The following is a 13,864-nucleotide window of genomic DNA, read 5'->3' as shown; positions in this document are numbered from 1 at the left end:
AACTCCTGAGCTCAAACAATCCGCCTGCCTCAGCCTCCCAGAGTGCTACAATTATAGGCGTGAGCCACTGCGCCCGGCCAGTTAGTGGCTTCTTCAAAAGGCAGAAGCTGCCACTCTCTTTAGCTAAACCCTCAACATCGCTGACTTCTCTGAACTACGGAAAACAGGGGATTATAAAAAGGAATAGGCCAAACGGGTGTATAATGGAGATGCTAGAAGAGGCATATTGCCCCCAAAATACTGACCGGGTATATTTCACTCCATCTGTAGTGACTATCCACTGGCAGCCCCAACCGGGAGTGGCTGCTGTACTACACAACTCCAGGGGGCTCACAGGACATAGTATACATGGGGCTTCCTGGAGTTGTGCCACAGCAGAACCGAGCCTAGGCAAGCTCCAGAGTCTCATCTCATGGCTTCTGTTTCTATTCAGTGTGCATGTCCACCACAGGCGTTAGTTTCCTGCCCACGCTGTCTGTCATGAACTGGCCCTGGGAGAACAGGCTAAAGGAGGCTTGGTGGCTTTAAAATTTTTTCTTTTATAATGATGGGGAAGACAACCGTCCTCCTGCTTTGGCCCTAGGGTTCTGGAGTATGGCCGGTTTGGGAAGGGTTCTTTGTTCTGGGAGGATGTGAAACTCACCTCTCTTTCTGCTTAGCGCTCTTAGGCAGGGTTTGCAGGTTGAACTGCAACATGTTCCGTCGATCTTTGTCTCTGCGGAGGTTCCGCTGAGAATCAGGAAAAAACACCTATGTTAAAATCTTGGAGATTTGGCTTCCAACAGGTAGAGGTAATGGGAGGAGTTTAGAGTAAATTTAGGATGCAAAATCCTAAGTTTCACATGTTACTGTGTGCTTTTATTCTTATTCTATAGCATCAACAGTCTAGAGGTTTTACTTGGAATTAGCTTAGACTTACATTCACACAGGATATTTTTCATTGAAGTAGGTTTACTGGGTCTTATTAGGGTTGCTGAGTTTGACTCTTTATGAGATAATATGCAGCTTGACTGGACCATCTACTTAATAAAGTCTGCATATAGTAATTAAGTAAGGCAATTGGCACGGGTGCACCTTTTTATCTAGCACAAACATCCATTCTTAGCCATGGGTATGATGTCCTAGCTACTGGTGAACAGCAATTTAAACTATTTAAATGCATCCCTCGACCAAGTACAAGCTTACTTTAGCAGAATTTGTCACTCAACGGTGACTTAGGATTCACTGGAAGACCCATGATCATATGCTTTCCTCTCTCATTAGTATTTACAAGGTAGCATTTTTAGCAGCAAGTGACAGCCAACAGTAACAGCCCCAAGATGGTCAGGTTGCTGGCTCTTGGACTACCTGTGCAAATCTCATCCGATTCCGCTGGTAGGCAGTCTTCTGTGTGCGTGCTGTATCCACCAGTTGAAAGCTAGTTTCATCCTCCTCGTGGAAATAAGCATATTGACTTCCACCACCAAATTGAGAGGAGTACTTATCTGGGGGCAAAAGTGACAGCGTGTACTAACTACCACGTATAGACTTCACATATACATACGAGTCTAAAGCCTTGTTAGTTGAAGTGTGGTCTCAGGAACTATAGCATTGGCTGGGAGTTTGTTAGACAGACAGACTCACAGCCCCACCTCAGATCTACTGAATCAGAACTGGCCTTTTAACAAGATCCCCAGGTGATTCACATGCACATTCAAGGTTGAAAAGCTCTGGTCTAAAGAACTTCCTAAGCCAAGAGAGAGGGACTCAAGCTAACCCATTTCACTCTGACTTACTGTGTACTAATCTCAGCTAAGATTTAATTTAATAGGATAGGTAAATACAGGCACATGCTCCCTTATCAGACATGTCTAATGGATCATGATATACTTTCTTGCCAATCTGAATCCAGAAAACTCAGTACTCCAGGCAGCCACTTCCAGTGATCTCAACTGGCACAAAGAAAAAGCTTTTTATTGTATTAGGATCTTAAAACCAGAGGTTTTAAACCTGGAGTCCACTGACTGGCTTCAGAGGTTTAGTAAATCCCAAGCAATGAAACACAAAACGGTAATGTTGTTCAACAGATTTTTAAAAGGGCTCTTTTGGCTCTCGTTTGGCTCTCTCAAAACTGGAGGGAAACCCCCATTATCATAGGCCAGATCTCCTTAATTAACAGTCTAAGTTTTGGGGCTATTTTAAAATATGTAGTTAGTGTCCGAAGTCCAGATTACATCCCCCGAAGCTATGAATTATCGTTAGCATTTCCTTCCCATTCCAGAAAGCTTTCAAATGGAGGTTACTAGAAAAATTAACAACTCTCCCAAGGCTCTGATTGGAGTAGTTAGTTGAACACTTACTTGTGTACCTCTTATCTTGGTATGTGGCTCCCGTCCAGTCTGCAACCTATTAAGAACAACGAGAGAAGACAGAGAACCCACAGGTCAACCATGCAAGTTTCTATTGATCCAGAAACCCCTGAAGGTGAGAGAACACAGTGTGGGAAAGTACCAGCAGAACTGGCTCACAATGCCTTTGTAAGTGCACAGCTCTCCTATGACTATTTCCAGAGAGTATAACCTTTCTCAGCTGGTATCCCTATAAGGAACACACGAGTTAAGCTTTTGAAAGAATAAAATCGAAACAGGGACTCGTGGAGAGCAGCAGCCACAGCTGAAAAGATTCAGATTCCTGCTGACAGGCAAGTACCTTTCCCAGCCGATCTCCTTTGCTGAATGGCTGGTAGGGCATGTCCCGAAACTGCTCGGGAACCGCACAGGGACCCCAGCCTGAGGGATTGTCCTGGATCACAGGTGTCATGAACTTTGCCATCTTCCAATACCTTAAAAATATAAATAATGTGAGTAGCACATGCATGAAGAAAGGCCTTAAAATACAAAAGCCCTTCACAGGAGGTAAACGAAGACATAAATAGTAAAATTCAAAAAGCAGCACACAAAAAGGAACCCTCAACTGTTGAGCTACTACTAACTTATGTTTTCTTGTAAATAATACGGTGAATAAGTACTTAAAACTCAGAAGACTGCTAACAAACTGGATTTATCATATTTCACTAATTCTTTGACACCCTCTTTTTACTGTAGCATCTTTAAAAATGAGGTTGCATCTTATGCTTGATGGGGTGTTGTATCTTAATTGGTAGTTTCTCTTAGTGTTACACAAAATAACAGTGTTTTAAAAATTTGGTAGTGTCTCAGATTTGATGAAATGTATTAACATTTTTTCAAGTGTAATAAGTGCATTCTGGTTTTCAGACACACCTTCACTAAGGCATATGATACTTAGCTTCCCTAAGCTTTAGTCTTTCTATCTATAAAATAAACTAGATCCTTGTTTTCTTTATATGACAGGATCATTGTGAAAGTCTTATTAGTTAACACACATGAAAACTTTCTTTGTAAAATGCCACAATTAATATTCACACTTGCAAAAACACTTTTATGCACATAGAGTGCTGAGAAAAAAGGATCTTTAAGTATATCCTGAAATTCAACTTTCTTGTCCTTCCAATTTTTGGTCATCAATGCAAATCCTGTGTGCCGAGCAAGTGGTCATAAGCCAGGCAAAACGACTGCCAGAAGGTGGAGGAGGTCCCCATAAACCTTAGGTCCAAAGTGGCCATATGTCAAATGCTCATCAACATTTCCAGGTACTGTTCTTAGTGCTTACTATGCATTAATTCATTAAATCCTCCCAATAATTCTGTGAGGTAGGACCCAGCATTAGCTCCACTTTCCAGATAAGGAAACTGAGGCATAGAGAAATGAAGAAATTGCCCAAAGTCTCAACACTAGTTGATGAAAAGTTTGAACCCAGGCCATCTGGCTTCAGCATCCACACTCTGCATAATCCTAAAGCTCCTTTCAGGGGAATAAAAACCAGGAGCTCTATAGTAGATAGGTGCTGGACATTTCCTATCAAAAACCGATGCATTTATCATCCACTGTAATCCTCTGAAAATGCTCAGAAGGTGAGTTCCCAGAGGAAAATCCATTACACAGACATTTCCTGGAGGGTGGAAAGCGATCAGAGGGCACAGGTGTATTAAACTTAGTAAACTCTCCTCACTGCCCCATGAGGGAGAGATTGAGGCTTCCTACACAGATGACATTTGGGTGACAGCAACAGGGAATGAACCTGAGAGCTTCATCCCCCAAATCTCAACTTAAGCTGTGCTGTGGGAAGAGGACAAAAGAAAAGGGGTGGTGGTCTCAAAACAAATTCACATTAAATAGATACTTACTGAGCGCCAACTGTCAGGCACTGTGCTAGATACTTTAACACCACTAACTCCCCCACGTCCCCATTTTAGAGGTAAAAAAATTGAAGCTCAAACCAAGCACTTGATCTCATCATCTCAAAATAGATTTGATTTCCAGGGTTGTCTACCCTAAGTCCAGCTTTCTTTCCATTATCTTACAGGTAGGCAGTAGCCTAGCAAGATCTGGCGTTCGAGACCATATCTAACAACACAACAACGATGTCTTAACGCACACTGGTTTAAAAATCTGGTTCTGTCAGAAGTTCAAGAAGGAACAGGCCCAAGGCTTCACATGCATCATCTCCTTGGAGAATCATGGGGTGGGAGGAAGTCCCTTGGCCTTCAGCACATTTAAAAAAAAAAAAAAAAAAAAGGTGAGCAAATGGGAACCAGTGAGAGAACTACAATGATGTGACAGTTCTATGGGCCACAAGGACAGGACGGGGAGGCACCGACAGGCCGCTACAGAGCGTGCACCACCAGTCCCTGGGAGGGGGGTGGGATGGGTTTCAGATCAGAGATCAAATTTACTCCTCTATCCTAGCCTTACATTTCACAGAAAAGGAACGGGAAATTTTGGATCGTGAATTCCTCAGAACAGGGGCCGAACACCGCTAAGCTCGACATCCTCAATATCCCACCCAGAAACTCAGGAAGTCTTTCGTCACTTTAGAAAGAAGGCTCTGTGACCCAGCTGGGTTAAGTGACATGATCAAATTCGCCCAGCCCGTGGCCACAGGCGGAGTTTAGGGCCAGGGACCTCACCCGCCACGCCGTGCCCCGCATCCCGCAGTGTGCGGGACCTCCGGCCCCAGAAGGCGGATTCCTGCTCCGCCCAGCGGAGAGACAGCGACGGCAGTGGGGGACGTAAGAAAGGTCTCTTCCGGGAGGCCCCCAAAGACCGGGCCTCGTCCAAGTCGGCTCCGGAGGTCCGCAGGACTCTACGAAACACGCCGCTCACCTGCAATGGCCTTGGCCGGCCGGGATGACAACAGATGGTCCGAGCCAGAGGCCGCGTTACCAGCTGCACTCCATAAACCGGTAAAGGAGAGGATATGCGCGCGCAGTAGGCGGCGCCGTAAACACGACCGGCGCTGTCGTAAACCTCTCCAACTTCCTCCGGGTTCGGCGGAAGAGCGCACGAGTCGTAAAGCGAAGGTGCACCCGGAAATCCGTCACTAGGCTTCGCAGGTTGTCCTCTATAGACTCCGAGGGACCAAGACGCGAAAGGGTGGTTATGGTTAAGTCAGGCCGCATCCGGGGACGCCCTAAAAGGGCGTTCATTATTGAAACGTGGCGGCCGTGCAATCGAAGCGGGAGGCGGGGAGCGGCTGGCCGCCCCTCTGTGTCCCACAAAGCTTCACGGGACGCTCCGGCCCTCTGTGTCCCACAATGACCCGCGGCTGCCGCCCGCTTTAACCAATCGCCTGGCTTGGTTCTCACAGCAGGGGCCGGGCGGGTGTCTCAGGCTGCGCCTTTTATCACTCCGTCCTTTTTAATAGCTGTGGAAACAGGCTCAGCGGTGTAAAGTGGTCGGCTTAGTTCAGACTGTTAGTTTACGGGGTTCAAACCGTGTTTCTACAATTCTCAAACTTGATTGTATGACGAAGATTAATGGAGCGCTTTCTTTTTTTTTTTTTGAGACAGTTTCACCCTGTCACCCAGGCCAGAGCGCGGTGGCGTCATCGTAGCTGAGTGCAGCCTCAAACTCCTGGGCTCAAGCTATCCTCCTGCCTCAGCCTCCTGAGTAGCTGGGACTGCAGGTGTGCCCACCACGCCCTGCTAATTTTTTCTATTTTTGGTAGAGACGGGGTTTCACTCTTGCTCAGGCTGGTCTGGAACTCCTGACCTCAAAAGATCCCACCTCGGCCTCCCAGAGTGCTAGGATTACAGGCGTGAGCCACCGCGTCTGGCCAGGAGCGCTATTTAAAAAAAACTTCTAGGTCTCGCCTCCACAGATTGTACAAGTGCGTCTACGCGGGAGCCTGGGAATCTGCATTTTAATTAACAATTGTGATTTTGAGGCGGGACTCAGGAACCACTTTCCTACAGTGGACATGTGTGGTTCTCTCAGCAGCTCCCAGCGAAGGGAGTTTCTCCTGGAGTTTTTCTTGGGGGAATTTCAGAACACTGAAAGAGAATCTGAGGGTGCGGTTTTGTTCAAAGCCCAGATCCTTTCTCTTATACCTGGCCTCCTAGTTTTCCTTATCAGTCTCCTAGCCTGTCTCCTTTATTGGGAAAATATATCTATTATTAGACGTATCTGACGTCTAGGCTCTGCCACTTTCTGTGTTTGGCCTTCCCATTCCTGGGCCTCAATTTCCTTACCTGTAAATTGGAGATGATAATAAAGGGGTGCTGTGAGGGTAAAAATAAATGCGAAAGGAATTAGTAATAACACCAGTTAAGTGAACTCGGATCGGTTATTCGACCTCTTTAAACTTGCTTATTAATCTGTAAAATGCGAATGTTAATAGCAGCACCTATTTCCATAAATTCGGCACCTATTTCCATAAATTCTCTCCCAATCTGCTCATCTTCCAGTTTTCCTAATTTTTGTTAATGGTACCTGGTGAACCGTGCTCAGTGCAAAACCCTGTAGTCATCATTGGTGATTCCTTTTCCCTTTCCCACCACATTCAGTTCTCCACTAAGTCCTCTTTATTTTACTTTCAAAAATCGCATCTCGAATGCTACCACTTTATCACCATCTCACCTCATGCTTACATCCACACTTGCTCCTCCAGGATTTCTTCTTCACATGGTGGCCAAAGGAATCTGTTCACAACCTTCTAGCAGCTTCCCATTATGTGCTTAGAGGAAAATATGAATATCTTCCTGTGGCCTGTCTTGTCTACCTTTCAACTTCATATTCTGCCGCTGCCGACTCATTCTGCTCTAGCCACCATGGGCTTCTTTTTGTGCCTTAAATACACCAAGCTCATTTCCATCTCAGCAGAGCCTCTACACTTGCTGTTCTTGCTGCATGGAACACTCTTCCCCCAGACTTACTGGTGGTTCGCTTGTTCTCGTCATCTGTGTCTCTGCTCAAGAGTTACCTCCTCATGGAAGTCTGTCTGAGCATCATTCCTAAAGTAGCTGCCCCTTCCTTCTCTCCTCGCCCTCTGCTTGATCTTCTTTATAGTTCTCGCTGTTTTCTCAGATATTCTTTGTTTCAGCTCTATCTCTCCCTACAGAGTGTAAGCTCCGTGGGGGTAGGGGCTTTGTCTGTATTACCTAGCACAGTGCCTGGTAATATCTGTTGAATTGTTGAATGAATATGTAGGGGTTTTGTGAGAAGGAAATGAGAAAATGAATTTATCCCATTATCCCGGGCACATAAAGAAGCACTCAATAAATGTTAGCAAAACTAACATCACTAGTAAATTGTAATGTGTTCTAAAATATAAGGGGAGATGTATTTTTGCTGAATTTCTTGTGTCTTTTTTTTTTTTTGCTGTGGGCCCACAGGCCATCTGCTGCAGCCTCTCTCTTGTGTCAGAGTTTAATCATCTTTCCCATATTTTCGCCCAGATGTCGCTGCCCACTCCAGATGGAGAAGGATTTGGAGTGTCCTGTCTCATTGTCAGTAGTAGGTCCCTGGGCTTGGGTGGGAGATTGTGCCTCTGCTCCCCTCCTCCCCACCGACACCCCTGCTGTCTCTTTTTCTGCCTATCCCACTGCCCGTTCTCCACACGGCAGCTGGCATGACCTTTCTTTACGCGAAATCAAAGCATGCCCAACCACCCCCTCCCCCGACCTTACAACCCTCAGTGGCTCACCTCCACCCTGAGGATGAAATCCTGTGGTCTGCAAAGCCCTAAATTGCAGCTTCCCACCGTGTGCCTGGTACTATTCCAAGGCATTACATTAAGTCATTTAATTCCCACTTCAGCCCTGTAAGGTATGGCCTATTATTCCCCCCATTTTACAGATGAGGATATGGAGGTACAGAGAGATGCTCTAGGTGCAACAGTGTATAGGTAACCTGGGGTTCCAAACTCAGGAGGCAGCGTAGCTCCTGAGTCTTTTGTTATTCCATTAGTGTTTTGTTTGGTTCCTAACTTTCATTCCTATTGCAAATTATCTTGTTTATTTACTTATCTCTTGTCTGCTCATGAAAGGCGGGATCTTGCATGTCTTGTTCACTCTTGTAGCCTCAGCACCTGGGATGGTACCTGTCATGCAGTTGGTGCTCAGAAAATGTTGTTTGGTGCATGCGCATGAGTGACCTCTGAGGACAGGCCCCTCCTCCGTGTGTCCATAACACTTGGCAGAGCCCTCTATCGCTTTCTTACCACGTGCCTTACCCTGTCACCAGTGTCCCCTACCTCCCCTACCCGGGACCCTGGGTTCCTCCAGCATGTGGCTGCGTTATTCCTGGATGAATTATCATGGCCTAGCACGGTGCCTGGCACACAGAGTGTGCACAAGACATGCTTGGTGCACCCAGGGCCTTCAGACACTGCTTTTAGAACTGTAACACAAAACAAAACACAACAAAAATCACCACAAAAAACTTAACATTCTTGCCAAGAAAGTATAGGTTTGGGGGCAAGGGCCCTTTCTCTAAGGAATCTTGTACAGCCTCTTTCTAGTTTGGAGAGGCGCGAACATTGTCTTTGGGCAATTGAGTAACTTATTATTATTGCTAATAATGGCTGATGTTGGCATAGCAATTTCTAAATGACAAAGTCATGAATTTCATTTGAGCCTCATGACTACAATATTTTAATACCAATTTTACAGATGGTAAAATGAGGCTTGGAAAGGTCACTAACCCAAGGTCACACAGCCAGTGAGAGACAGAACTGGAATTTCATTGGTTTACTCATTCAACCAGCATTCACGGAGCACCCTCTGTGTGCCTTGTAAGGAGAGACCTAGATGTGGAGGAGGCAGCAGGGAGCAAAGTGGGTGAGGCTCTTGCCCTCAAGGAGGGTGTCTTTTGGTGGGGGGAGGCAGAAAATGGGCGAGGGCACAGAGATGTGAGAAGTAGGTGAAGACATTACAACAGGGCCGTGCGTTAGAGAACGATTTGGGCTAGAGTGCTTTTGGGATGGGAGTTCAAGGAGGCTTTTTCATGAGGTCGGGGCAAGCGTTTGATGGCAAACTTGATGGACGTGAGGTTATTTATAGACTTTATTTAATCCTACTTAGTGTGAATATTTATATATTTGCTGCAGAAGAAATAAAGGCTTTATGGAATAGTCCCTGGGCGTATCACCTGATGTGCAGCAGACTCCCTGTAAAACCTTTCCGACATCCAAAGAATTCTAAGTTATAAAGTATATTGAGCTGCGGGGGTTTCAGATGAGGAACTGTGGGCCTGTACCGGACTTTTCTGTCTCAGTGGAGCAGAAATCATTACCCCCATTTTACAGATGAGAGAGACTGTGGGTGAGGGACCTGGTGCCTTGTAGCATTTTATCATCCCATGGGAACGTGTGCTGGTAGGAAGGGAAGCTTTTGAGTCTTGTCATCGCAGCAAAATTTTAAGAGAAAACCTGGAAGGATTGAAGCCCCAAAGAATGCTCCACGTGCCCCGGAAGAAAGGGAGGCTTGCTGTACGTTCCAGTGGTCGGCATTCAGAATTATTTTTTATTTCAGCTGCGTGTACACTCACCCATCACAGGACCAGTTCTCAGAATAGAGAGGTACCTGTTGAATCATCCACCCCACTTCCTGCCTCGTGTGGGCATCTCTCCAAGTGCTGAGCCATCCGCTTCTCTGCTGTAGCCTGAGATATATCAGGATTTGCAGCCCTGGCGACAGGAGACAAAATAGATTCCCATTTCCTTCAGAGCCATTTAGCTAGTTTAGAGAGTGTTTGTCTGTTTCGACGGGATGAGCAATAACCATGCCTCTCCTTGGCTCCTTCTCTCTGCCCCGTATGTTTTCTTCTGTTGGGGTTTGGTGTCCTGGGGCCAAAGGTGAACACTGATTTTGGTTTGATCTGGCTGTGCTGTCGTGGGTGAGTAGGTGCCCCTCTCTGAACCTCAGGCCCGCTTTCTGCAGCACAGCCTTCTTCTCATCTCTGTTCATACCCCATGCCCTGGTTCCCAGTGTCCTGGCAGATCCAGGTGACTGCAAGGTGACATTTAAGGGGGTCTCATGGGGCGGTGTGACATCACCGCAATGCAAGCAGACATCTGTGGAGTCCGACTGCCTGAGTTTGAATCCCAGGTTTACCCGTAGCTGCGTGACCTTGGGCAAGTTGCGTGACCATCTGAGCCCTGGCTTCCTCATCTGTAAAACAGATTGAATTATAGTGTACAGTACCGATTAGGGAGGGAAGTAGAATTAGGTCAGATAATGTATGTAACGTGCTTAAGGCAGTGCCTGGCATGCAGTAGACCCTTAATCCATGTCAATTGAATTAATATGGTCACCAGAAACTCAGGAGGTGGGAGGCTTTGACTGGGGCAAGGTCTTGCCACATTTCAGAAGCAATCACTGGTCCCTTGTGAGGATTCAGGCCCTGGGTTGGTCACTCGGCATTCAGAGAGAGACCCAGCCCTGCTCTCAATATGACTTTTGCCCCAAAGACTAGTTTGGAAAGCAGATGTGGCTGATCCAGGGTCTATGAGGTGCTTAATTAAATATATTTTGAGTCTATGTTTAAAAAGCAAATTTCACATAAAAATCCAGATTTTTGGCTTCTCTTAAGATCTAGCAACACTGAGCTGGCTTTCCTGCATGCTGATAAGAAGCTGGAACTGAATAGGAGCTGCTCCCCTGGCCAGGGGCTCTCTACTTTGCCACAGTCCTCACTACTCCCTATTGCACCATACCCAACCTTCTTCATGTTCATGTATGTTTGCTGTCTGGCCCTCTGGAAATTTGCAGATAAATCACAATGCAATGCTGTGGGTGCAGTGAGAGCACAACGCGGGATAATAACTCAGCCTTGGGCAGTCAGGAAAAGCTTCCCAAGGGAGGCGAAGTCACAGCTGCTTCTCTATAAAACCTGCAAATGTTTTATCAGAGCTGCTGAACACCCTCATCTTTCTGGCTCAAGGACATGAATAAAGGACACAAAGTCAGAGCTGGCAGGGAATCTCTGCCATGAAGCAACTGAGGCTCAGTGCCTTGATGGGGTCACACAGCCAGCTCATGGCAGAAGTAGGGCTAGAACCAGGGTTATCAACCTGAAACAGTTCTGCGCCTCTCTACCTCCCCTGTTTCCGGATTCCTCGGGAGTCAGAAGGGTTTGTACTCTGGAGTCTTGGACTTGAGTCCCGTGTCTGCCACTTTTTGCAGTGTGACCTTGGATAAGTTGCTTCATCTCTTTGAACCCCAGTTGGCTCATCTATAAGGTGGGGGTAAGGATGCTGACCTCAAAGGAGTGTTCTGAGGGTGAAAGATTGAGAAAATGGATAGGGGACAACTCATTAGCTCAAGAGGACTCTAGACATGTGAGGGTCATTATGATTGTTGGCAAATATCCACCTTCCCCCAACGGATTCTGGCACCATCTGTCCGACAGTGACCTTGAAGGGGACCCGACCCCCGTTCCGCCTTTGCCAGTGTGTTGTGGGAGTACACGTGGCCTTTCGTCAGGCTTGGACCCTGGAAGGGCATGTTTTGGGATTCTCTGACCTTGGCTGTGAGCAGGGCCCTGGACGCAGAGCCCACGGGCTCCCCTCTTCCAGGAGGCTCCAAGGTCAAAGGGGGGTGCTGGGGTGGAGATAGGAAGGAAGCAGAATTTCCTGGGCAAGGAGGTGACATGTCAATAATTCTTTTGTTTTTTTCAAGGCACCTACCTGCATATCAGGGGCTCCCTTCGAATCCCATTTCAGGGGCCGGAACTACTGAGGCAGTATAGCACTGTGGTTGACTGCCCTGCTTTGGGGGCCCCCTGTCCTGAGTTCAAGTCCTGACTTTCCTCCTTGCTGGTTGAGTGTGACTTTGGGCAACATTTCAAATTTCTCTAAACCTCAGTGTCCTCATGTACAAAATGGGCTTGTCAACGTACCTATTTTATAGGGGACGAAATGAGATTATGTGCTGCAGGGTTTAGCAGTGAGGAGCTCGATGAATGGCAGCTATTGCTATTACTGGAAATCGTAATAATAGCCGTCCACTGTGTTTGTATAGCACGTTGCCATTTATAAACCAGCTGTGTTTTCTTACCCCATTTCATCTTCACAATAACTCCTTGAGGTGGCCAGTGCAGGGATCATTGCACAGATGAGGCACTGGGAGCCCAGAGAGGGCAACGGTCTGCTCAAGGTCACACAGCTTGTGAGTGGCAGAGCCAAGTTCAAGTCTTCTTAGATGAAGAATGAGCAGCACCTTCCGCAAGGCCTGGCCAGACCAGACCCTGAACATGTGGCTGGGCTGCTCCCTGACTGCTCCCAAAGACTCCTTTATAGAAAAATAATCCGGAATGTGGTTTCTAAGCCTTGTTTGTACTTTGAGCCTGTGTTGCCTCCAGGAGGGAAGAAAATTTTCCTTGTTCTGTGATGTTGGACTGGCTTTCCTTGCATTTGTTCCCAAGGGACCTCAGCGGCTCCCTCCCCACGTTGACCCTTAGAGCTGTTTCCCAGAGGGTCGGTGTGTTCTGCATCTGGCCACAGGGTGGCGCTGCTCCCCAAGTCATGAGAAGTCATACCCGGCCCGGGGCTGCATTTCAACGCATCAAGTATCCATTAAACACCTACTCTGTACGAGTCACCGTGACTGCTGAGGGGAGGGCTTCAGCTATTCATTTCTGTCACATTAAGGTCTATCAGTAATAGCAACAGCAATAACTTGGGCAGAGGACTTCATAGTTTATTGAGCAATTTACATAGATTTTCTGGTTCCGTCTGCCAAACGATCTTGATATATTAGGTGGGGTGGGCCTTGTCACGCCCGTTTGAGGAGGAAATTGAGGCCCAGAGAGTGATGGGCCGTGTGAAAAGGCACAGAGCAGAGAGCGCAGGGTCGGCATTCAATGCATTAGAGGTGGCGGATGGAGCGGGCAGACCCAGGCATCGGTCTCCTCCAAGCCGTTACTCGCCTACGAGGGCAGGGACTGTATCTTATTTGTCTTTCTGTCCCCACTCCTAGCGCAGCTCCTGGTGGAGGGCTTCAGCAGCCCTCTGCAGCGGCAGCGAGAGGGGAGGCAGGGGCTCCCTGCAGGCTGCGCAGCCGCCGGGAGCTGCAGTGCCGAACAGCGCCTGGAAGGCCCTCTGGGTGCGCTCAGGCTGAGAGAGGCTCTGGGCTGGAGCAAAGAGGGGAGGTCACTACTCTCACCACGCAGCGTTTGCAAGGCACAAGTGACTCACCATAATTTGGTCCCTGAAGGCTGCCGGGTGGCTGAGTGCTCAGAAATGATTCGCTCGTTCATTCGTTCACTCATTCATTCATTCACTCAACAAACATTTTCTGGGTACCTGCTACATGCTGAGCACTAGGAATACAGACATGCAAACACAGCCCCTGTTCCCTGGAGCTTCCGGGGCACTGGGGGACATGGAGGGCAAAGAGCTAGCAATACAGCTTGGTGTGAGTTGCTCAGAAGGCTGTACCGAGTGCCACGGGGGTGACTGAATCTACCAGGGATGGGGGAAGGCTGCAGAGAGGAGGGGACCTTTTGCAGGATCTTGGAGAATG

The 13,864-nt window shown here is 47.4% G+C and overlaps 1 protein-coding gene across 1 annotated transcript in view; it reads right to left on the bottom strand.

Moving 5' to 3' along the window:
* The window catches only part of EIF3D (eukaryotic translation initiation factor 3, subunit D), a 16,069-nt gene extending 10,664 nt beyond the window's left edge, over positions 1-5,405 (bottom strand). Inside the window, exons 1-5 of the mRNA XM_012637991.1 lie at positions 5,223-5,405; positions 2,689-2,821; positions 2,340-2,385; positions 1,348-1,484; positions 644-729 (exon numbers count right to left, since the gene is read on the bottom strand). Of these exons, the coding sequence (XP_012493445.1) occupies positions 644-729; positions 1,348-1,484; positions 2,340-2,385; positions 2,689-2,811 (392 nt within the window). The 5' untranslated portion in view covers positions 2,812-2,821; positions 5,223-5,405. The remainder of the gene's footprint in view (positions 1-643; positions 730-1,347; positions 1,485-2,339; positions 2,386-2,688; positions 2,822-5,222) is intronic.
* Positions 5,406-13,864: the final 8,459 nt, after the last annotated feature.

This window comes from Propithecus coquereli, unplaced genomic scaffold, assembly GCF_000956105.1.
Source record: "Propithecus coquereli isolate 6110/MARCELLA unplaced genomic scaffold, Pcoq_1.0 Scaffold126, whole genome shotgun sequence".
Taxonomy (NCBI): domain Eukaryota; kingdom Metazoa; phylum Chordata; class Mammalia; order Primates; family Indriidae; genus Propithecus; species Propithecus coquereli.
The sequence above is the reverse complement of the archived record's forward strand: the minus strand, read 5'-3'. Positions and strand labels throughout refer to the sequence as shown.